The sequence below is a fragment of the Eublepharis macularius genome, chromosome 7, assembly GCF_028583425.1.
Source record: "Eublepharis macularius isolate TG4126 chromosome 7, MPM_Emac_v1.0, whole genome shotgun sequence".
NCBI lineage: Eukaryota > Metazoa > Chordata > Lepidosauria > Squamata > Eublepharidae > Eublepharis > Eublepharis macularius.
Window position 1 is genome coordinate 96,356,299 of NC_072796.1, and position 23,361 is coordinate 96,379,659.

The 23,361-nt window shown below is 40.7% G+C and overlaps 1 protein-coding gene across 2 annotated transcripts; it reads right to left on the reverse strand.

Annotated features, from left to right (window-relative positions):
• Positions 1 to 2,098: 2,098 nt before the first annotated feature.
• On the reverse strand, positions 2,099 to 14,302 carry LACTB2 (lactamase beta 2). Of its 2 annotated transcripts, none has more exons than XM_054984351.1 (7): positions 14,131 to 14,302; positions 10,732 to 10,892; positions 8,805 to 8,931; positions 8,240 to 8,418; positions 6,360 to 6,508; positions 2,533 to 2,614; positions 2,099 to 2,262 (listed from the first exon to the last, which is right to left on the reverse strand). In XM_054984351.1, exons 1-7 carry the CDS (start codon positions 14,250 to 14,252, stop codon positions 2,219 to 2,221), a joined length of 864 nt encoding a protein of 287 aa, XP_054840326.1. In that variant the 5' UTR covers positions 14,253 to 14,302; the 3' UTR covers positions 2,099 to 2,218. The 2 variants fall into 2 exon arrangements, with proteins under 2 accessions (XP_054840326.1, XP_054840325.1); XM_054984350.1 differs by having other exon boundaries at positions 10,732 to 10,895.
• Positions 14,303 to 23,361: the final 9,059 nt, after the last annotated feature.

The following is a 23,361-nucleotide window of genomic DNA, read 5'->3' on the forward strand; positions in this document are numbered from 1 at the left end:
ATTTTACAGATACAAGTAAACAAGAACCCAGAATTGTTGCTACTGAACTTGGGAATGGAGACAGTTCCAATGCAGCATAGAACATTGTTATTTTATATGACAGCAGCGGCAAGACTTTTGTCTGCGCAGAAATGGAAGAAGCAAGAAATACCAACTGTAGAAGACTGGATTTACAAATTGCTGTACATGGCAGAAATGGACAAAATGACAAGGAAACAAAGATCTTGACCTAGGACAATATATTGTTGATTGGGGGAAATTGAAACAATTTTTGGAAAAAAAAGTGGGATGTAAAAGGAGAACTGTGGCAGTTTGAAATTTTTTTTAAAAAACAATGTTGCAATGAGAAGAGAGAAGGGATCTTACCATTTAGGGGGAATGTAATTATAATCTAAGCTAATATAATATTTAAGGGAACTTTACATTGAATATATGAGAGAGGTATACTATATATGATATATAACAAAATAACGGGTTAGTGGATCAGACTTTACATTATAACATATTATGTGGTTATGCTATATGGTGTTGTGTGCTGTGCTACATTGGTGGCATAGCATACAATATATATATATAATATATTACTATAATATATACTATATTGATAATGTATTTGATGGAGTATATGCCTAAAAGAAAAGAAATAGAATAAGTTTAAAGTAAGAGATAGTGCGATCCCTGCTATATATTATACTATATTGTTATGTTATATTGATATGAGATATACTATATTGATAGTATGTTTGATAGCGTTTATGTAAAAGAATAAGAATGTGCTTAGAGTAAGAGATATTATGATTCAAAGTTGGTAGGAAAATATAAATGAAATAGATTTAAGTAATAAGAAGGGTTAAGGGTTGGAAAGCTGTTGGAAGTCAATAGGGAGGGGGGAGGAAAAGGGTGGGGGACAGAGTAAGGGGGAAAAATGGGATTATATGTGTTAAATTTGGGAAATTTTCTTTTGTTTCCACTCACCAATAAAAGTTTATTTAAAAAAAAGAGAGAGAACTTGCTCTTTTTGTGGAAGCAGCCAGTAAGTGAATTTGGGAAAATGTGGCACTTACATCATAACACTGTAACTAGTATTTACATAACTATGTGCAATCTTAGTAGCACTTTTTTCTTCCTGTATTTTTTTAAACTCACAAAATATTAAGCAGTAAACATTGACCTCTGACATATGAACTCTGACCCGAATGGCGCAGATTAGCCTTATTTCATCAGAAGCTAAGCCCTTGGTTAGAGTAGGACCTGGTTAGTACTTGGATGGGAGACCACCAAGAAAGTCCAGGGTTGCTATGCAAAGGCAGGCAATGGCAAACCACCTCTGTCCATTTCTTTCCTTTAAAAGCCCATAGGGTTGTCATAAGTGAGCTGAAATTTGCCGGCACTTTACATAAACACAAACATTGATGCTAAAGAAGTGTTCTAGAATAGCAATGACAGTTCTTGAGGATGGGCTCTTATCCAATGAGCCCTATATGAGTAAAGCACCACTAGATTTACAACAAAAGTTTTGTTATCTGGCACTTGTGGGGACTGAGGATTGTTCATTAATCAAGCATGCTGAATACTCAAGTTTATTTTGCTCTGCCCTGCCTCCTCCCAGAGGATTTTGCAGCAACTCATACCTACCTTACTGGGAGTGTACTGACAACAGCCCCAATGACTGGTAGGACCCTTTGGTAGACAAGTGGGTTAGATACCTGAACACACTCTGGCAGAGGTAGCTGACAGCTTGAGGCAGGCTGAGGAAGAAGGAGGCACCGGAGGATGACATCAGCTGGCAGAGCCAGTTCTTAATAGCTCAGTAATGGTTAGAGGCCATCAAGCTGGATGGCTAGAAAGGTGGGAGTGGGATGCGTACACACTCAAAAATGCAGAGGTATGGTCGCTGAAGGGGAGGTGGTTGCACTGTGGGCAATGCTGGTTAACCACGCATTCCAGAAAATCAAGTGCCAGATAACAAAGCTTCTCCTGTTTTATTCACACGTAACTACTGATGAGATACTGATACTTTAAAGAAGAGCAATTTCATTTATTCAATCATCATTTAATTCTGCTTTGTAACAAAATAAATCTTTCACAGAAAATACACTTAAGCACTCAAGCACATTTTATTATGACTTTATACCAACTTGGTGATTTCAGAGTTTTTAAGATCACAGAACATAGAGAAACAGATATACCTCATAACCATACTGCTTGTGCATCATATTTATAAACTGCTTTTCCACTTCAGGTTGGGAGAGTTTTCATATACTGTAAGAAAACACAAAGATGACTAAGCAAGCCTCTACCATTTAAACAAACTAGTCTAACAGCCCAAACAAAATCTTTATACACACATGAGTCTGAACTCAAGGAAGAGAAACTTTGAGAAACCCTGTAATTAAAAATTACTGGAGAAAAGGAATATTACTGAAGAGAAAGCAAGGCACAGATATTTCCAGAATCCATTGTGTATACAAACTTGGTAAAATAATAATCTTTCAGAACTGACATGTGCATATCAAGGACAAAACTACTTACGTGCTTTTCCTTCTTTTTCTAATTTCTTCAAGTGATGTGTGAGATTAATTTCTGCTGCTTTATGCAAGTGTTCAGGTGTGTCCTAAATAGAAACAACATACAATTTTGCATTTAAAAGCAACATTTTACACATATGTAACAAACATTTTACACATATGTAGAGGGTTTTTTTTGGCTGTCTTATATGAAGAAGACATCTCTCTCAATATGAACTCATGCAACAATTATGCTCCTCAGAACAAATTCTAGAAGTTCCTTTGCTTTCAAGTACATGGTCTATGATGGTCATGCTTTCTCTGCTGCCGCTGTGCTGTTACGGAACAGTCTCTCAGAAGGGGTGAGGAGGCACAGCCTTCTGGCGAGGCTTTGAGTGTGTGTGTGTGTGGTGCCCTCAAGTAACAGTTGACTTATGGCGACCCCTGGTGGGGTTTTCATAACAGAATCATTTAAAAGAGCTTATGGGATAGCTTAAATGTGCTTTGGCTTAACTGTTTTAATTATCTGTTTTAATTAACATGTTTGGGAACGGTGTTTAGAAAGGTGGGGTATACTCATGTCCTAAAATAAAACTTAAACAGTGATTGCTTTATAAAATGATTTTATTCTCCAAGCCACTTTGGTGATACATCATATTAAATAAAGTTTACTTTACTTCTTACTGTTTTTACAACTTGAGTCATAAACAGCAAGCCCTCATCCCATGGGAAGAAACCCTAAAAATTATCATGTAACTGAACAACAGATGCCAAAAATTTCACTACACATAGATTGTTTATCTTTGTCTCTAAGGAGCCAAGATGATTTCGGTTCTGAAGAAAGAAAATTCTGATGAAATAATGGATAGATCAATTTAGGACAACTGAAGAAAAAGTGGTCTATGGAGTCAATTTTATTGCTACCACAATTACAGCGTCTCTCTGAATAGGGAATTCCACTGAGTCTTCTTAGCATCACAACTGAATGAAGGGCATTTAGGCACGCTAGCATAAAAGCCCTTCTATTGGAATACTTAATTCAGATAAATAATTTGGCATTTTTGTTGAAGGAAGAATGCCAGCTAAGAAGGATGAACACACTTTGCAGGTTCTAATCTTTTAAATAAACAAACAATAACCAAACAAGCCATCCAATTAATATAACTCTAGCATGTATTTTTTAAAAACACTCTTGCTAAGTTAAGCACAGAACAGAGCCACAGTTAAACAAGTTAAAGCATTTTTGAGTACCTAACTTCTTGACAACAAAACGAGAGGGGGAAATTGTAGTATCAATTCCTATAATTGGTTAAAGCTGACATTGTGGAAGCCCAAGTGGACATGTTTTTTCCTCCTTTGAGTAACTGATTTTATGCCATATCATTAACTGCTTATGCCAAATCTCTCCCCACCTGCTCTGTTTCAAAAGCTGTAAGCAATGTTACCTAGAGAAGACTCTTCATGGCTCCCTGGATTCTGGCTACTGCTCTTATGTAACACTTTTTTGCTTACTGTCTTACAACAATGTGTATTTCCTTTCCGTTTCTCACAGCATTAAATAATCCCATTATGATTTATAGACCTCATGAAACCACTTTTTTTTCTTTTTTTCAGTGTATGGGTTGAATCCAGACTACATTTTCCATCAGGGGAATGGAACTTTCCTGCCTCTTCCCTCCCACTGATCTCCACAAAATGCTGCTGTTGAGGGATGGGGGGGGGGGGCGTTCTGCAGTGAGAAAACGGAATAGGTGGAAATTTCCAGTTTACTCTGGATCCAGCTCAATGTGTTAGACATCCCCTTGTATAAGTAAACTCAATCTTCTTGTTATTACAGTCATATTATGGAAGCACCACAAAGCTCCTTGTTCTCTTTCCTGACCTTCAACTGATGGTGGGTGGTAGGCTCCACAGTTTTATACCTTGTCATTATATCCAGATATTTAACAATTCTTCTTATGTTATTTGTTATAAAAATAGAACAGAAGTCCCAGCGCTCATTTTAAAGACTAAAAATGTTTATTTCAGTATGAGCTTTCATGAGTCAGAGATCACTTCATCTGAAGAAGTGATATCTGATTCAGGAAAATTCATGCTGGAATAAATGTTGTTAAATCTTTAAAAGGCCACTGGATTTCTGTTTTATTTTGTTACAATAGACTAACACAGTTACCTGTTCGGAATTGTTATAAATCCCTTGTAACTTAACTATAATGTCTTGTATTAACATCATGACTTGTGAGATATGGTTACACATACCAGAAGGTATGCTGAAATTGAATATTTTGGAATCAGTTTGTAAGATATAGATAAGGCTATAAGACTGGCAAACCACTTATCTATAGCTTTCTTACCTATGAAAGACATATAACTTCTACTTTTCATTTCTTTTTCATAGAATGCTTATCATTATATTAAGTGTTTCAGTGCAGCGTGTTTCACCTAATGTGAAAAGTGGACCATATGAAAAACAGCGAAGACAAAAAAACTATTGGTGGCTGCCCAGTATAAATATGTCTGGCAAAGATAAAGTTGTATGTGTTCTGAACTCTGAAACTTTTGTTTATGGCAAACAAGCAAGACATTTCCTAATGATTATTGAACTTTTATCTTTTTATATACTTGAGTTAAAAAAATCCTTACCAATCCATTGATAATTTGCCAAAAATAATTTGGTTTGTAAAAGTTAATAAAGTCATTATGTCCTAGCAAAGCAAAATATATAATATAATAATATAACATTTGACATATATACTGCCTTTCAGGACAAATAGCAGCTGGCCAAAGTAACATACCCTGCTCTGCTAATTTTCTAATATTTGCACAACCTTCTTCATCCTAAGAACTGTTCCTCATGTAATGTTAATTCTACTGCAAAACAACCTACAGCTTTTACTTCAGTAGACTCTGGCAATCTCGTCCTAAGTAGAGATGGGCACAAACAGGAAAAAAACCGAACACGATGTTCGTTGTTCGTTGCCATCCATGAACAGGGATTCACGAACATTGACGGACATGACATGTTCATGAACATGTTCATAGTTGGAGGCTCATGGTAGCCATAACGGCCCCCTTGGGACTTAACTGAAGTTGAGCTGGGGAAAGGAGAGTCCATGGGTCTCCCCCTTTCATGTCATTTTCTCTTCACAGTGGCAAAAACCGGACTGTTTGCTGGAAGCTAATTGAGGAGTTACAAACTGACCTTCCCAATACCCACCAAATTTGCAAAGGAAATAGTCCTCATTGTCCTCTGAAGACCCCCCCCCCCAAGTTTCAGAGAGATTGCACCCCGAGAAAGGCATGATCCATGGGTCTCCCCCTTTCATGTCATTTTCTCTTCACAGTGGTAAAAACTGGACTGTCTGCTGGAAGCTACTTTAAGGGGTTACAAACTGACCTTCCCAATGTCCAATACCCACCAAATTTGCAGGGGACATAGCCTTCACTGTCCTCTGAAGACCCCCCAAGTTTCAGAGGGATTGCACCCCGGGAAAGGCATGATCCACGGGTCTTCCCCTTTCATGTCATTTTCTGTTTACAGTGGAAAAACTGGACTGTCTGCTGGAAGCTACTTTGAGGGGTTACAAGCCAGAAGGAAAGCCAGAAGGAGTTCAGACAGTCCATGACTATGCTGCCAGGGGAATTGATTGAAAGGCGCCAGACTGTCTGGCTTTACGAACGGCTGACAAATGGCATGAAGAGGGCTTGAAACGAACACATGTTCACCAGGAACGGGGCCTCACGAACAGCTTGCTCATGAACAGCTGATTGGGCTGTTCATGGCTTTTTTTTGTCTGTATTGCTGTTCGTGCCCATCTCTAGTCCTAAGCAGTATGTCACATAAAAAACTACCTTGTATACAATTTTCACAAGTTCCTCTGTTGTGAGAGATTTCCCAGCATTTTCTTGCAAGGTATTCAAGATTTGTTTTTCACGAGCATTTCTGTGAGAAATGTACTCTTGGATTTTACTTTGTGCCTCATTTACTACTGGACCATGTCCTATAAGAAAAAAAAGACGTTTACAAATTACTGCTACATAAATAAACATCATCCCTACTTGAAAAGTATGTTCCATTAAAAAAAAATACAATGAAATCCTTCACATAAGGCAAAACCAGGAAGAAGTGGCATATCTATCACATATGAATCTGATATGTTCTAATTTTGTTATGCAGCAGAGCATAAGTGAATTCAAAAGTATTTGCCTCATTTCACAAGAAACTGTTTCCTTTGCAATCTACAATACCATGTTTAAATGCAAGCTTCTATTACAGATTTATAGCAGACAAAGTCTTCACACTGATGGCTCTATTACTGTAATTTCACATTCTAAATGTAAGACAAAGAATCTTTAACTATTGAATTGTGAGCAGAAATGTTTTGGTTCAATATGGGAAAAAATAAATGCCCTCTAGTGGCCAAAGCAGTTTTCACAACTTAGGTAGTTAGATGCAAACTAATAACAACATAATAACATCATTTGATTTATATACCACCCTTCAGGATGACTTAACACCCACTCAGAGCAGTTTACAAAGTATGTCATTATCCCCACAACAAAACACCCTGTGAGGCTGGTGGGGCTGAGAGAGCTAGAAGCTGTGACTGAGCCAAGGTCACCCAGCTGGCTTCAAGTGGCGGAGTGAGGAATCAAACCCAGTTCTCCAGATTAGAGTCCTGCGCTCTTAACCACTACACCAAACTGGCTCTTATGCAAAAACAAGTATAAATAAGCTCCACTAGCTTTTTAAAATCAAAAGCAATGGGAGGGGCAGTGCATCGAGTAGCAGATAGGGAAAGGTGGTGGAGGAAGGTCTGCTCAACCCTTTTGCTATATTTTTTTCCATTCCAAATTCCCTCGTCCAATGCTTTTCCCCTTGCAGTGTTCCAGATGCTTGTTCACAAGGATAAACATGCATCTGGCACATAGCAGAGGGGATCAAAGCAGTTTTGAGTATAAACATAGCCAGCAGAGAAAAGATTAAACATCCCCATCCATCTCCACTCAAATTCTAACCTCTCTTCCAATGTACTGTTCATTAGATTTCCTTTTTTGTGTTTAACAGGTAGTTTGCTCTTCAGTACACTAAACTCAGTAGAATGCAGTATTTGTATCACATTGTGATCCTCATCCAAGAAATTCAGGATGACATACATTGGATTATCTCACTTGACCCTCACCAACAAAATCTGGGGGATCTTAAAGGTATTTTATAAAAATCCATGTCGCATGTTTCTCACATTAGAATTCATGTGCTGCATTCATTTTTCTCAAGGTCAAATGACAGGAAGCTTTACCAAAACAAGCAAAGCCAGTCCATCTGCACATACATCTTTTTAACAATTTTAAAATAGTGGCATGACAATGCATTCCCCATTTTTGTCTGTCATTTATTTTACAAGTATCTGTAGAACTATTTGTGATAGGAGTTAGATCTCATAAGGCTGAAATTTAGCTCTGTGCAAAATCTTTTTCAGGAGGCAAACGTGCATTTATTCCAAATGATAAACTAGAGTTTAAGTCTGAACAAAGAGAGCTCCTTGTAAACATATGCAGGAGACTTTTCCCATACCTGCTACTATGTGCTATGAATTTCCAATTGCAGGTAAAATCCCGTGCATATTGTGTATGCAAGATATCATTAGGAATTTTGGCCTTGGAAGTGAGGATTCTACAAGTGGAATATGAGAACTGTTGGTTTACTTGTTCACGTCAAATGTGCCACTCACCAGGATATATTAAATCAGTTTTCATTGCCAGTAGATTTTCCAGTGATTTCAAATAATCATAAAGGTCTTCAAACACTGCTGTTCCTTCTCCTAAAACACAGTCACCAGAAAATACAGCATTTTCTTCTACAAGATGTAAAGCCATGTGATCATCTGTATGTCCAGGTGTATATAATACTCTACAAAAAAAAGTACAAATTTCTCAAACACCTGCCATTATGCATCACAGACGACGTTAAAGCCACATTATGCATAATATTTTATAAAAGAATATATCCTGCAGAAGAGAATATCTATAGATTTACAAAAAAGAGAAATATATTAAACAATTAAAAATAACTTGAATAATCTAAACTCTCATATATGTACAATAGAACAGCACAATATAGACCCAAGTTGTCTTCTGTGTGATATTCTGTATGGTCATCAGAGCTATGAATGAGTGATCAATCCATCTTTGCGTGAACGCGCATGGCTTTGAAATAGTAACACTCATCGGTTTTAAGAATCTTACAGATGAAAGACTGCATACACATAGTAGTCAATGTACAAAATTAACATTTACCTAAGAGTAGCTCCCTCGGTCTTGAGAACATCTCCATCTTTCAGGTATGAATATTTTTGCCTGGTTTCTCCTATTACTTCTTCTCGATATGGGTTACGAGGAAGTTTACTTATGCAATATTCAAAAGCTATTTAAAAAATCATACCATATTTAACAGTTGTTTAGTTAACTTGCATTGTATTAGAAAGATTTCTGGGAAAGGAAACCACACTCAGGTTTTAAACATGGAAATAAAAAATGTTATGTTTTATATTTTGAAGAAATGATGTTGCTTTTCAATTATGCTGTTTATATATTGTTCCATGCAATATTATATAAATAGTTTATGAACATGAAAACTTCTGGAGTGGAATAAGGATATGTCATGTCTCAACAGCGCAACCAAGGGGGAAGTAGTAAAACTTTTGGTTCCTAGCATCTAGCCTAGCATCAGACAAAGGGAAGAACTGGATTTACTGAACCCCAGGATACAGCTCAGCAGCCATTTAAATACTTGGACCGCTATCGAGCATCCCATACATTCAGAGGCCTCTTGTTCACTTTCAGGAGAAGGCAAACTTTGCAAAGACATTCACCACTGTATATGGCAAAGACGTATTTATTAAAAGGAGAATGAAAGACATAGGCAGATCTCCACAAGCCAGATGGAATCCTGGAGTGTACACAGACTCGCACAGATGCATTGCATGTGTATTGAAGTTATCCCATGAATTTCCGGAGCATGGAACATAAGCTGCTTGGGTAAAAAGACACCTTTAAACTACCCTGTTCCTTAAACTTGCCTGTTATGACTGTGTACATGTGGATGAAAAGCAACCTATTAGAGGTTTTCCCTTCTGTGTAACACTACAGCAGCCTCAAGTATGCACACAAGTCTCCTGATTGCAGCCTCACTTGGCAGTCTTTGTACAATATGAGACAGAGGAAAGTGAGCTCCTTTAGATGTGTGGCTTGTCAGCATCCAGCAGTCTGTCAGATATATTTCCCTATGCTATACTGCAAATTGCTCTTGAAACCCCCTCAGTTTAAACAGTAATTTATGATGTGGTATAAAGAGGCTGTTAGGAGACAGGTCAGGTTGAAGATGTAACTTTGAAAAAAAAAAACAATTTTGCATCATTCTGAATGTACATTTTTCTTTCTAGGCTCTATTTCCCCCACCCCCTCTGTAGGCTTTCAGTTTGGGGAAAGCAGAAATGTGGAAGGTGCCCATAGTTTCATGCCTATCCGCCTCCTTACCAACATGATTTTTTTTTTGCATCTTTCTTAAGACATAAAAAGAGCAAAAGAAGACTGAAAGACAAGGGCCGATTCCAGACGACTAACCTGAAGGCGCTGCATGCCGCCATGTTCCAGATTGCGATGGGGAAAACGCGAAATATCGCGTTTTCTCACGCGAGTTTGGCGCGATGTTGTGCCAAACTCGTGCGAAAAAACGCGGTATTTCGCATTTTCCCCGTTGCGATCCAGAACATGGAGGCATGCAGCGCCTTCAGGTTAGTCATCTGGAATCGGCCAAGGACTGATTTTTGGTTTAAGAGCCACACATACATCTCATACATGTGTCTTTAAAAAAAAAAAGACTGCCCATCTGAGTCATATGGGAAGGGACAAGGCAAAAGTTGATCAATGTTTGATTTTTTTGGTATGCTGCATTTGGAATGCACGTTGTCATACCTGGGGTGAGTTATGCTCACACTGGCTGCAAAAAATGCTTTACAGGAGCATGTAAATTTGTCCATGACACTTTTTAATAGTAATATTTAAGATATTTCTATGTCGTCTCTTCAGAGTCCTGAAGTTGCACAGTTCTCTTCAATATTGTCATGAACAAGGAGCACCAGTATTAGTTTACAACTTATTTTACTGTTCTTTTTTCTTTCTGTTTCAATCACCCCTTAATTCATTGTCATATCAATCTACTTACAACTGGGAAAGTTTTTACAGATATCAGGTATGCCTCCGGTGTGGTCATGATGCCAGTGTGTCACCAAAATTTCCTGGATTGAGATGCTGAATTCTGTGAGTGCTTGTTTCAAACAGGCAATATATTCAGGAACAGCCGGCTCTCCTGTATCAATAAGGATCCTTCTGTATTAAAGGCAGACCCCACCCCAAGGCATAGATGTTAATAAAAAAAAGGTGCAGTTACTAGAAAAGCAGACAGTGATCTACCTTTGGATCCTGTTATAAAAGTATCACATCACAGAACCATGAACTTCCTTACTCCTGGATATCACAGTATCTTTATAATAAGGGGTACCATATAGAGACTTCCCCTTAAAATGCGATTTGACAATATTGCATAATTCAAACAAGCCTAAAAAGGCAAAATTTGGGCGAAGAAATGTCAGAAAATAGTGATAAAGACTGTCAACAGTGTAAGAATGATGGTAAAATGATTTTGGGAAGCCAGAGCACATGATTCATGTAAACAGGAGAATGGTGCGTTATTAGAAAATTGCTGGTCTTATAGGTAAATGGAAAAGTACAGTGTATACAACATGGTTACAAAAAGGGATACGTTTACATAAAGGGAAGACAGGGAGAAAGTATTCAGTCCTTTTGTGAGCACGTTTGTGTAAGTTATTGTGCTGCCAAGTTGCTTCCAACTTATGGTGGCCCTATGAATTAATGACCTCCAAAACAGCCTATTAATTAACAGCCTTGCTCAGATCTTGCAAAATGAAGGCTGTGGCTTCTTTATTGAGCCAATATCATATTGGGTCTTCCTCTTTTCTTACTGCCTTCAACTTTTCCCTAGCATTATTGTCTTTTCCATTGAGTCTTGTCTTCCCATGATGTGACCAAGCTATGATAGCCTCAGTTTCATCATTTTAGCTTCTAGAGACAATTCAGGCTTGATTTGAACTTGGACCCAATTATTTATCTTTTGGGCTGTCCACTGTATTCATAAAAAAATTCTCACAGCATTTCAAATAAATCAATTTTATTCCTGTCAGCTTTCTTCATTGTCTAACTTTCACATCCATAACACAGTAATGGAGAATGGTGGTGGAGAGTGCCCTCAAGTCATGGCTGACTTATGGCAACCCATGGTGGGGTTTTCATAGCGAGAGACAACCAGAGGTGGGTTTCCATGGCCTGACTCTGCAGCCCTGAAGGTCTCCTATCCAATTACTAACCAAGGTTGACCCTGCTTGTGTCTGAGATCTGACAAGATCAGGCTCCATAGTATAAATTATCTTTATCTTGTCGCTCAGGGCAATTCTAGGCAAAGTTACTCCAGTCTAATTGATTTCAATGTCTTGGACTGGAATAATTCTGCATAAGATTGTACTGTCAAGCTCCTCCTTATTTCTTGGTTGCAGTCTCTCCTTTGGTTTGATAATTGAGTCGAGCATGTTTTGTGCCGTGTACAAAGGAGAAAGAGTACAAAGCAACTAAGCTGCAAATGTGTAAGTTTGCACAGACTGTGTACTTGAGAAGTTGAATTTTGAACAATTTGAATCAACGCTTTATAGACCTCTATCCCCTTTTGTAAATGCAACAAAATGAATATAGCTTTATTTGTGGCCCCCTCCTTAGAGAATGGCCGTCGTCACACGGGCTTCTATTTAGCGCGAAAATGGCGCAATTTCCCGGCAAACACCCACCTTATTCCAACACTGATGCGATTTTCTCTCTTCTGCTTTGTGCTTGATAGTCGCGATATTTTGCACCTCAGTGTGAATGCCTCACATCAATGTTTTTCGCCACGTCACGCCATAGGCCCACCCTTTTTTCTCTCCTCAATCCCAGAATCCATTTCTCCCGCAACTCCCCCCTTTTTTTGTAATAATGTCCTTATATCGCTATAACGACATCACACAATGAAAATTTTCTGCTGAAGAAAACAAGTAAAAATGACTGAATTGCCATTAGAGAAATTTTTATTTTAACCCAAAACCACACCTTGCTAAAAATGGCCGTGTTCAGTCATCCCCCCCCCTTTTTTTAATTATGATGTTATAGCGATATAATGCCTTTATTTTTTTTGCGCGGGAAAATTTTAAACTCCACAACCGTTCTATGGCAGAGTCTTCAGCGATGGGGATCATGTCAGACAGGGAGTTTTTGGCGGGCAAAGGGCTATTTATATAATTTCGAAACTGGAAAAGTAAAAGGGTCAACCAATGTTCTGGCCACTCCATGGGCGGGAAAAAAGGGCAACCTATCAATGTCGTTCTGGGTTGGGCTACCGGCATGTTTATCTAATGTTATTCCGTTATAGCGGAATTAAACGCCAAATTTTTTTTTCAAAAAGGGGGAGGAGCTGCTTCTGCACTCATTAGAGAGAACGGAACAGAGCGCTTAGGTGTGGACAGCTGGGAGCACGAAGAAACGCGAGGTGACCCAAAGAAACGTTACTGTGCCGATATCAGCGATGACGCTATATGCTGTAAATTTAACGGAACAGATGCCCGTGTGACGACGGCCAATGGCTTCAAAAGAGCTTTTTAAAATTCAGATAGGAAGACTACTGTAAGGAACTGGTCTCAAAGAGATGTATTAGTAAAGGGAAAGGGACTATAGACTTTATTACTACGTAGAGGAGCTACTGTTTGCATCTACTCCTCCCTCCCCTCTCCACCTATATATCTGACCAGTTTCTTCTTGCCCTCCATGCATCTGACGAAGAGAACTGTGATTCTCGAAAGCTTATGCTACAATAAAGTTGGTTAGTCTTAAAAGTGCTACTGGACTCTTTTTGATTTTGCTACTATGTACTGTCTGTTGCTGTAAGTATAATCTTACTGAGTAAGCTGCTGTGTTTACTGTGTCAGTCTCAGAATTGCATGTGCTCTATTCCATCATTTCTTCAACCCTGTATTTGGATTTCTACAGGTTTGAATTTATTGATAAGTCTCTGAAATTGACTGTACTGACTCACACTGTATAATCCGCCTGAGAATGGAGAAAGGCAGACTATTAATACCTCTCGGTCCACCTACTAGACAGGACTCCAGTTCCTTTCAAAGCAGACTGAGACACACAACAGGTGCAAGGGATAACGTGAAGTCTCTCCCTGTTGAACTGCTTCCTGTCTTATAGTTAAAAACATGCCAAGCAGCAGCAGCAGCAGCCTCTCCCCCCTCCTCCCCCCGTTTTCCAAGAATGCATCTAAACTCGCAGTAAACGTTCAGCTACTCGCTGACAGTCTCTGAGGCTGAGAGGCTGGGAAAGGGGGGGGGGAGAGAAGCCAGCCCTGACAGCACCTGTGAGTCGGATCCCCGCTTTACAGCTCCAGAATGGGGGTGGAGGGCCACAACCTGCTTTAGAAAGACCATCCTCCGTCCTGCCCAGAGGCCGCTGTCACTCCTACCTGGGCCCGGTGCCCACCAAATACGTGTTGGTGCCCTGCAGGGTCATGGGCCCCGGGTTGCAGCCCAGCACACGAATCACCCGAGAGGACAGCCTCTCCACCCGCGGCAGCACCGACACCATCTTCCCCAAAGAGCAACGCCTGCAGAACCCAACCACTCCGGCGGTTTGCCCGCTCCGCCTCCCTGTCTCGGAAGGATGGTTCCGCCTTTCCTTCCAAGCACGCCTACAAGGGGGGGGGCGGGGGCGGAAAAGTCTCCCGCAGAGCTCACTGAGCATGTGCGAGTTCCTTCTAACAGTCCTACGGCTGTGCTGCCTTTTATAGATTCAGAATCTCTTTTTACTCCTAACGAGCATCACGGGGTCAATTTCAGGTGTTTTTTTAAATTTTTTAAAGTAATCCGGTACGTCTGGAGATTTTTTTTGTCTTTTAGGTGGCCAGATAGCCATGTAAAAGAGAAATGCGCAGGAGTGGCAGCAGTAGGGTTGCCAAACTCCAGGTTGGACCTGGAGATCTCCCAGAATCACAACTGATCTCCAGATTACACAGATCAGTTCTTCTGGAGAAAATGGCTGCTTTGGAGGGTAGACTCAGTGGGAGTATACCTGACTGAGGTCCCTCTCCTCCCTAAACATCCTCTTCCCTAGGCTCCACTCCTAAATCTCCAAGAACTTCCCAGCCAGGAGCAGGCAGCACTAAAAGTCAGACAAAATATAGCTTCTTGTAGGCAACTGTTAAGGAAGCTCTTGTTTCCCTTGCATCTGAGTACTCACCACGTTTGCCCTTTGTGCCTCTTTTAGAAAAATAGAAAAGCTGCTCCAGATTGTATTAGGTGAGTGCATATCCGGGACAGGGTAAAAGCCCGAACGGGCACTAAAGAAATGCCAGTGCCACAAAAAAGAGGGGGATGTGTTAGAGACACTCCAGAACAATATTTTAGAAATGAAAACTCTGGAATGGCACCCTTTAATTAACCCATTCCATGCCAAAAAGCTCCCGGAACAGCACAAAACAGCCCGGAACGGGCACTAAAGAAAGGCCAGTGCCACAAAAGACAGTGGGATGTGTTAGAGACACTCCAGAACAATATTTTAGAAATGAAAACACTGGACTGGCAACCTTCAATTAACCCTTTCCATGCCAAAAAGCTCCCGGAGCAGCACAAAACAGCCCGGAACGGGCACTAAAGAAAGGCCAGTGCCACAAAAAACAGTGGGATGTGTTAGAGACACTCCAGAACAATATTTTAGAAATGAAAACTCTGGACTGCCCCGCTTTTATTAACCCGTTCCATGCCAAAAAGCTCCCGGAACAGCACAAAACAGCCCGGAATGGGCACTAAAGAAAGGCCAGGGCTACAAAAAACAGTGGGATGTGTTAGAGACACTCCAGAACAATGTTTTAGAAATGAAAACTCTGGACTGGCACACTTTTATTAACCCGTTCCATGCCAAAAAGCTCCCGGAACAGCACACAACAGCCCGGAACGGGCACTAAAGAAACGCCAGTGCCACAAAAAACAGTGGGATGTGTTAGAGACACTCCAGAACAATATTTTAGAAATGAAAACTCTGGACTGCCCCGCTTTTATTAACCCGTTCCATGCCAAAAAGCTCCCGGAACAGCACAAAACAGCCCGGAACGGGCACTAAAGAAATGCCAGTGCCACAAAAAAGAGGGGGATGTGTTAAAGACACTCCAGAACAATATTTTAGAAATGAAAACTCTGGACTGTCCCGCTTTTATTAACCCGTTCCATGCCAAAAAGCTCCCGGAACAGCACAAAACAGCCCGGAACGGGCACTAAAGAAAGGCCAGTGCCACAAAAAAGAGGGGGATGTGTTAGAGACACTCCAGAACAATATTTTAGAAATGAAAACTCTGGACTGCCCTGCTTTTATTAACCCGTTCCATGCCAAAAAGCTCCCGGAACAGCACAAAACAGCCCGGAACGGGCACTAAAGAAACGCCAGTGCCACAAGAAACAGTGGGATGTGTTAGAGACACTCCGGAACAATATTTTAGAAATGAAAACTCTCGACTGGCACCCTTCAATTAACCCTTTCTATGCCAATATGCTCACGGAACAGCACAAAACAGACTGCAGTTTTCTGCAGACTCGGGACTGAAAGCACACCCAGACCATGTTTTTCGCTTCCCTCCACCCCAACAATTATCTGTTGGTAGCCTGGGACTTAGCCTCAGGCGAAGAGGAGTTACCTGGCTGGATGCTCCAAGTAACAATAAAAAAATATGTCCTATTTTTTCAGTTATTTATTTGTTTATTTATTTGAAAAAAAATTAAGAGATGTCCGATTAATATATATAATAAACCAAAAAAAGGAATCCACTTTAAGGATTGCTTCCCATAGACCAATTCAGTTAGAGGGTCAAAATGAAGGTGAGTGCAAAAATGATGCGAAGGGTGTGTGTGTTTGTACAGTGAACAGTGGATTAATGTGAACAAAATCAGTGATGCAAAAATTCGTGACAGCTTGGTTGGAAAGCTGCATGAAGTATTAGTATCTGAAGAGGGTTTTGACTAAAGTGTCAGCAGGTGCTTGGAGAGACGGTTCAAGCATACAGGAGGGAACAGCAGAGCTGATTTGAAGAGAAGGAGACTGGGTAAGGTTGCAACCTCCAGATAGAGCCTGGAGTTCTCCTGGAATTACAGCTGATCTCCAGATAAGAGAGATCAACTCCCCTGGAATAGCTGCTTTGGAGGGAGGACTCTATGACATTATATGCCACCGAGGTTCCTTTCCTTCCTAAACCACACCATCCTCTGATATTACCCCTAAATCTGCTGGCACAAGCAGGAGTCAGCGACTGTAAGACTGGGGAGGCTGAGGATGGCGAAGCAGCAAATATCATACTCTAGAATGTAACAGATAAAGGGCTTCTAAGCAAGATCAGGTTTGCCATTATGGGCTCTAGGAGAAAATTTCCTATGGGATGGTGGTCTGGGGTACCACCTGTCTGCACACAACACACACACACGTCAGTGCCCAGGCAGCCAGGAGGGCCAATAAGGCTGGCTAGGCAAGAATCAGCCAGTGGTCTAGTGGTGCAGAAAAGCCTGGTGCTGCAGCTGCTGCCTATCCTCCTCACTTGGCTTGCCTTTGCCTCAGTTGCCCCATCAGTGATCCCTCTTGATCAGAGACACCAGCCACAGATGACCAATGATGAGGCAAGTGAGGCAAAGACGAGCCGAGGGAGACAGGCAGCAATAGTCCTTGGCTTCACTGTGGTGCTGCCTCCTGCTGCTGGCTTGTACTTGCATATTAGCCCATTATCTGTTGGATCTCCTCCAGATGAGGCAGTGTTGATGGAAGAGGGATGGGACCAATGGTGAAGAACCATTTTCCATGGCTTCTTTGGCAACCCTGTCCACCCCCGTTGCCACGTCATAAAGATGATCCATTTCAGTCTGATTGTTGCCCTCATCATGGCAGACTAAGATCATTTGTTGCCCTGATGAATGCCCTACACTGATCCTCTTATTTGGAAACTGCATCCTTGTTTGTTTTCCTGTACTTCTTAGTGCCTTTTGATATCATTGACAATGCCATCCTGTGACAGCACAGCATTCATATTTGCTAACACTGTGACCTGGAACCAGGTATTTGGGACACAGGGAAGTTTATATCCCAAACATCTGTCTGCCATGCAGCCACAAAGAGGTAGGTAGATAACATGCACAAATGATGTCTTCTTCACCCACTGGTTTGTAAAGTGTGGGTTGGTGAACCCCAAAAAATGGAGCCAGGGCATCCATTGTAGATGTCAGCACTCAAAAGGCAAGGATTGGTGGGGGGGTTTTACCTCCCCGTCACATATGTGGAAGAGAACAGCTTCTCACATATGTGAAGGACAAAGGCTTTACATTCAGTAGACAAATGGCAGCTTTCTCCCTCCCTCCTCGACGGTATCTGAAGACAGCCCTGATCAGGTGAGCAAAGCTGCTGTGGTGGAACATAGAGGAAGAGGTTGTCCTACCGATATGCCAGACCAAGGCCATGTCACGGTCAAGAACTTGAACTGAGTTTGATAACTGATGGCGGAGGCGGGGCGGGGGGCGTCGGGGGGAGCGGTGCAGCCTCGACCCCCGGGGGCCCGGCTGTCTCTGTCTCTGTCTCTGTCTCTGTCTCTGTCTCTGTCTTGGCATGGGCATGGGCATGGGCATGGGCATGGGCATGGGCATGGGCATGGGGAATTTTATTTTTGGCAACCTCTTCTACATGCAAAACTTTTTTGGTACAAAGTTGCAATGTTATAAAATGGTAAAAATTTCATAAAATTGTAATTTTACTAACAATCCAACTCAAATAAGTTTATTGATAGTTCAAACAGTATTGCTTCTATAATCATATTAGGCATAAATATTAAACATAACTTTTAAACATTAAGTAAAAAGTATTAAATACTCGGTAGAGATGGGTTGAAGGTTTTATCTTAAATCCTGAGCAGCTTGAAACCTTCAAGTGAGAACTGAAAACACGTTTCTCTGTTTTAGACAAACTGCTTTTCAGTACAAAATAAATGGGATGTATGTTTTTGTTGCACTCTCCCAACCAGGAGACAGACTCCTCCTAAGAGTTTAATGGCTTCTTTCATTAACAAACGCTAGTCGTTTTCATTACGTGAGGTATCAAAATATAAATGTTTATTTAAATAAAACATAGAAAAATAGAACAGATGAACACAACAAGAATTAAGTTTCCTAACATTTCTTAATGAAATCTAACTCAGTCAGATTAACGATGAAATGTATTCAAGTTACCGTAGCACATATTACAAGGGTAAGTTTCCTGCCTAGATCTTCATGAGATTTCTTTTGGCCAAAACCCTGATCTGCTATTTGGATTACCATTTTTATATATTATCTTATGCAGAAATCTAAGATCTTTTCATATGATAACAAAGATAAATATCAAACCAATCATAATTTAATTCTTTTTTACTATTTCCAATCATGTGACATTCTACCTAGCCAAAAGTACCACTATGCCCAGCTGCAAGATAAGAGATATGGATAGTAAAAATGACAAGAAAAGTTACATGACCAGATCATCCTTGGTCTCTGCTAACAATTACAGAACATGTATCTGATACTGTTCACTATTTTAAATTGGCTGTCAAAGATAAAGCACCAGTTATACACCATACTAGAAAAAGAACTACAGTGATGTTCATACAGCGTTATTTAGAATGCATATGTTTCATGAAGTATGTGTTCTAAACCATAATCAGCAGTCTACTGGTTTGAATCCCACTACTGACATGAGCTCAGTAGGTGGCCTTGGGTCAGCCACTCCTCTCAGCCCCAGCTCCATTGTGGGGATAAGAATAACACTAACTTGTTCACTGCTCTGGGTGAGGCACTAATCTGTGTAGAAGAGCGGTATATAAGCACAGTTATTATTATTATTTATATTTCCATGACACCATCCCTTGACCTGTGAAATTAAGTATTTTGATAAATACAAAATATAAATAGTGATACAAAATATAAATGCATTGCATAATGTGTGAGTGTACATATACAAACTTTAAAAATTGTCTTGGATAATACCGCAAAGCATGATTACTGAGAAAGCTGCTTTCACTGCTTTCAGTGTGGAGAGCTGCTTGTAGATCAAAACAACCTGACGAGCTGTCTTCATGCAGAGTACACTCGATTCTCTTGGCTTTCAATTCTGGCTTTCAAGGACAAAGGCTTTACATTCAGTAGACAAATGGCAGCTTTCTCCCTCCCTCCTCGACGGTATCTGAAGGCAGCCCTGATCAGGTGAGCAAAGCTGCTGTGGTGGAACATAGAGGAAGAGGTTGTCCTACCGATATGCCAGGCCAAGGCCATGTCACAGTCAAGAACTTGAACTGAGTTTGATAACTGATGGCGGAGGCGGGGCGGGGGGGCGTCGGGGGGAGCGGCGCAGCTGCGGCCTTATAAAGGGAGTTTCTCCTACAGGTGAGGCTGGGTTCATTAAGCTTCTTTCTCCAAGTTGACTCATCTCTGCTACTCAGGAGGAGTAGCAGCTAGCATGGGATTAGCTAGTCACAATTGTGGTATTCTGGACTTGGCTGTTGGTGAGCTCTTCGGTTCTGGCTGCCTGAGCCTTGGTGAGTCACAGTCTTTAATTTTGGAATCTGTTACTTGACCATGGAGTTTGACCTGAGAATCTTTGTTGTTGGCCCTGTTGTTGTCAGAACTTGCCTCCAACCTAGTGAGCAGGATACTTTTAATCCTTCTGTTTCTATTTGTTGCTCTCCATTATACTCTTAGATTATGTTGCTGCTGTTTCTGTGGGTTTGTCATGAAAATATGGTTTAGAGCAAATTATACTAAGTGATACATGTGTATTCTAATGAACTTTGTTTTAGAATTTCATTAGGCTGTCTTGGTTTGGGGCATAAATTGAGCCAAATGTGTAAGTTTGGTTTTCTATAGTGCCTTTAATAAATACGAATCTGCCTTTCGGATCTTTTAGCATATCTTTATGTTGGAAGGGTAAATATTTTTACTTTACCTTTTCAACATAAATTTTAAATTTCAGGCATGGGAGAGATGGAGCTCTTTCAAAGTGCTATCATTCTCTTCAACACTGACACCACACCCTCCGCTTTTCTCTATTTCTCAGCTTCTTCTGGTGGTAGCTAGGATATTTCACCCCATGAAGTAGGTTCAGGTATTTCTGCTGTTCTTAGTGCAGAGGTAGTCAAGTCAAGTTTATTATTACAGTCTGCGACCAGTACATATAAAACCATTTGCAAATCAGTTTAAAAGCAGTTGAGACTGGATCCCGGGGAAGAACGATGAATAAATATAAGAGTAAAAAAATAAGATCATCATAAGTTAGTTGTTTAAGCTGCCTTATGTGATTTACGTTGCTTGTAGACCTGGGCACAGGATCTTGCTACTTGACATGGTGTCTGGTGATTCCGATCAGACAAAAGATAATCAAGTTTGATTTTATTTGAACTTCCAGGGAATCTTTCTACTAATGGACTGATGGTTTCCGCTCTAATTTTACTATGACTTGGGCAGTTGAAGAAGATGTGCTCCGTTGAGTCAATTTCTCTTAGGGGATAGGAGCAAAGCCTAAGAGAGTAATGGACAGCTTTAAACTTTCCTTCCAGAACGGCAGAGGGTAGAGTTGAACTTCTAGCTAAAGCAAATGCCCTTCTGGAGTTACTGGAGTCAAGAAAGTAAAAATAGGCTGCAGGAGCGGCAATATATTTAATAGTATCTGAAGAAATAAAACCTGGTGCTCTAAGAAAATTTGTCTTTCAATGTCTGTCACTCTCTGCTTAATGAGTGATTTTGCTCGGTCTAACCCCATGACTAGCAAACTTTGAGGGGAAAGACCCAATTTTCCCAGGGATTTCAGAGTCACCTTTTGCCAATTAGATTGTCTTGGAATAACAGAGGGAGCAGACCTTGCGGGTTTAGACGTCCTGACAGCCATTTGAAAATTGAAAGGGTGGTGATTCTGGCCTCTACCCTTAACATTCCTGTTTCCAGTCTAACCCATGAGTTAGGCATGCATTTGGGCACTTGTAATAGAGCTCTAAGGAATTTGGAGTGCACTCTCTCAAGTTGAGAGAAAGAGGAGGATGGCAGCCCCAAGAATGATCCGTATACTAATTGGGCCAATGGTTTGGATTTAAACAGAGTGCAGCCGGTACATACTGCCCCCCTTGTGATCGATAGAATTTCAGTATACCGTGTGCTGTTTTTTCTCCCACATCAGCAATGAAGCTGCTATGTGTTGTTTTGGTACCTGAGGCTTGCAAAACTACACCCAAATATTTGAAGCTGGTAAGTTGTTCTAACTGATGCCCTTGAAGCTCCCATCGTCTGATCTTTGGATTTTTACCGAAAGCCAGGATCTTAGTTTTTTGGTAATTAGTTAGAAGGTGTTCAGTATCACAGAATTGGGAGAATTTTTTTAGGGCTCGTTTCAGCCCTATGGGGGTCCTAGAAAGTAATACAGCATCATCTGCATAGAGCAGTACGTGAATGTGCCTATTTGTTAATTTGGGAGGGTGCAATCCAGGGTCATTCAAAAGGTTTACCAAATTGTTGATGTAGAAGATAAACAGAAAGGGGGCTAGAAGGCACACCTGCCTGTAAGTTTGAATGGGGTCAGTCAAATGCCCAATTCGGCTGCACCTTACTCAGGGCAGTTTGCTTGTGCATAGCCCCCAAAAGGGACAGCAGTCGCCTATCAATAGAGGAGGCCTGCCGTTTCCTCCAAAGTCTATTTCTAGAGACTGTGTCAAAAGCTGCTTTTAAATCAACAAATGCCCGGTAAAGTGATGCTTGGTCTCCTGTAGCGTATTTCTCTACAAGGTGTTGCATTAGTAGGCAGTGATCTATTGTTGACCTGCCAGCTCTAAACCCAGCTTGCTCATCAGCAATTATATCCTCCTGTTCTAGCCAGTCTAAAAATTTCTTCAGCAGATGTTTTGTAGACAACTTGCTTACAATGCTTAGTAAGCTGATTGGTCTATAATTGGATGGATCCTCCTTCTTTCCCTTCTTATGGAAGGGGACTACTATAGCCATTCCCCAATCATTGGGGATGTAGCCAGTTTCATCAATATAAGTAAATAGGGAGGCTAGGAAAGTTTCCCACCAGTCCTTATTTGTTTTTAGTAATTCTGGAGATATTCCATCAAGCCCAGGGGCTTTTGCATTCTTTAACTGGCTAATATGAGCTTTTACCTCTTCGGCATGAACTGGGGTGCATTTGGCCAGATTTTCTATTGTTAGGGCAGGAGGGGGTTGAATAGGATCATCATACATTTTTTGGAAAAAAGAAGTCCATTTATCTGGGGGGATAGAGGAAGCCAAGGGGGAGGCGGCTGTGGAGGCGCGGTTTGACACTAGTTTCCAGAACACCACTGAGTTTTTGCTCGTAGCTGCTTCAGTTATATTGGCCCACAGTTTTCTGGTATGTTCTTTCTTACAGCGGGCAACCAGTGATTTATACTTCTTTTTTAAAAATGAAAGAGAACGATATTCATCTTGTCTGGTCCTTTCATCAGCTCTCAGTGCTAGCTTATAGGCATAGATTAAAGCATTTTTAGCACAAATACAGCTTTGATCAAACCAAGGTTTAGATGACAAATTGGTCTTGACCAGTTTTCCCTCTCGAGCACCTACCAAAAGTGGCCTTAAGGATTGGACGAGGTCATCATAACTCTTTAAAGGCTTTTCAGATT

Coding starts and splice junctions, on each gene's coding strand:
- LACTB2 (XM_054984350.1), bottom strand. CDS start 14,252: ATGGTGTCGGTGCTGCCGCGGGTGGAGAGGCTGTCCTCTCGGGTGATT. Junction 8,419..8,804: donor ACCGAGGGAGCTACTCTTAG/GTAAATGTTAAT, acceptor TTTTTTTTGTAG/AGTATTATATACACCTGGAC. Junction 2,263..2,532: donor AGAAAAAGAAGGAAAAGCAC/GTAAGTAGTTTT, acceptor GTTTTCTTACAG/TATATGAAAACTCTCCCAAC.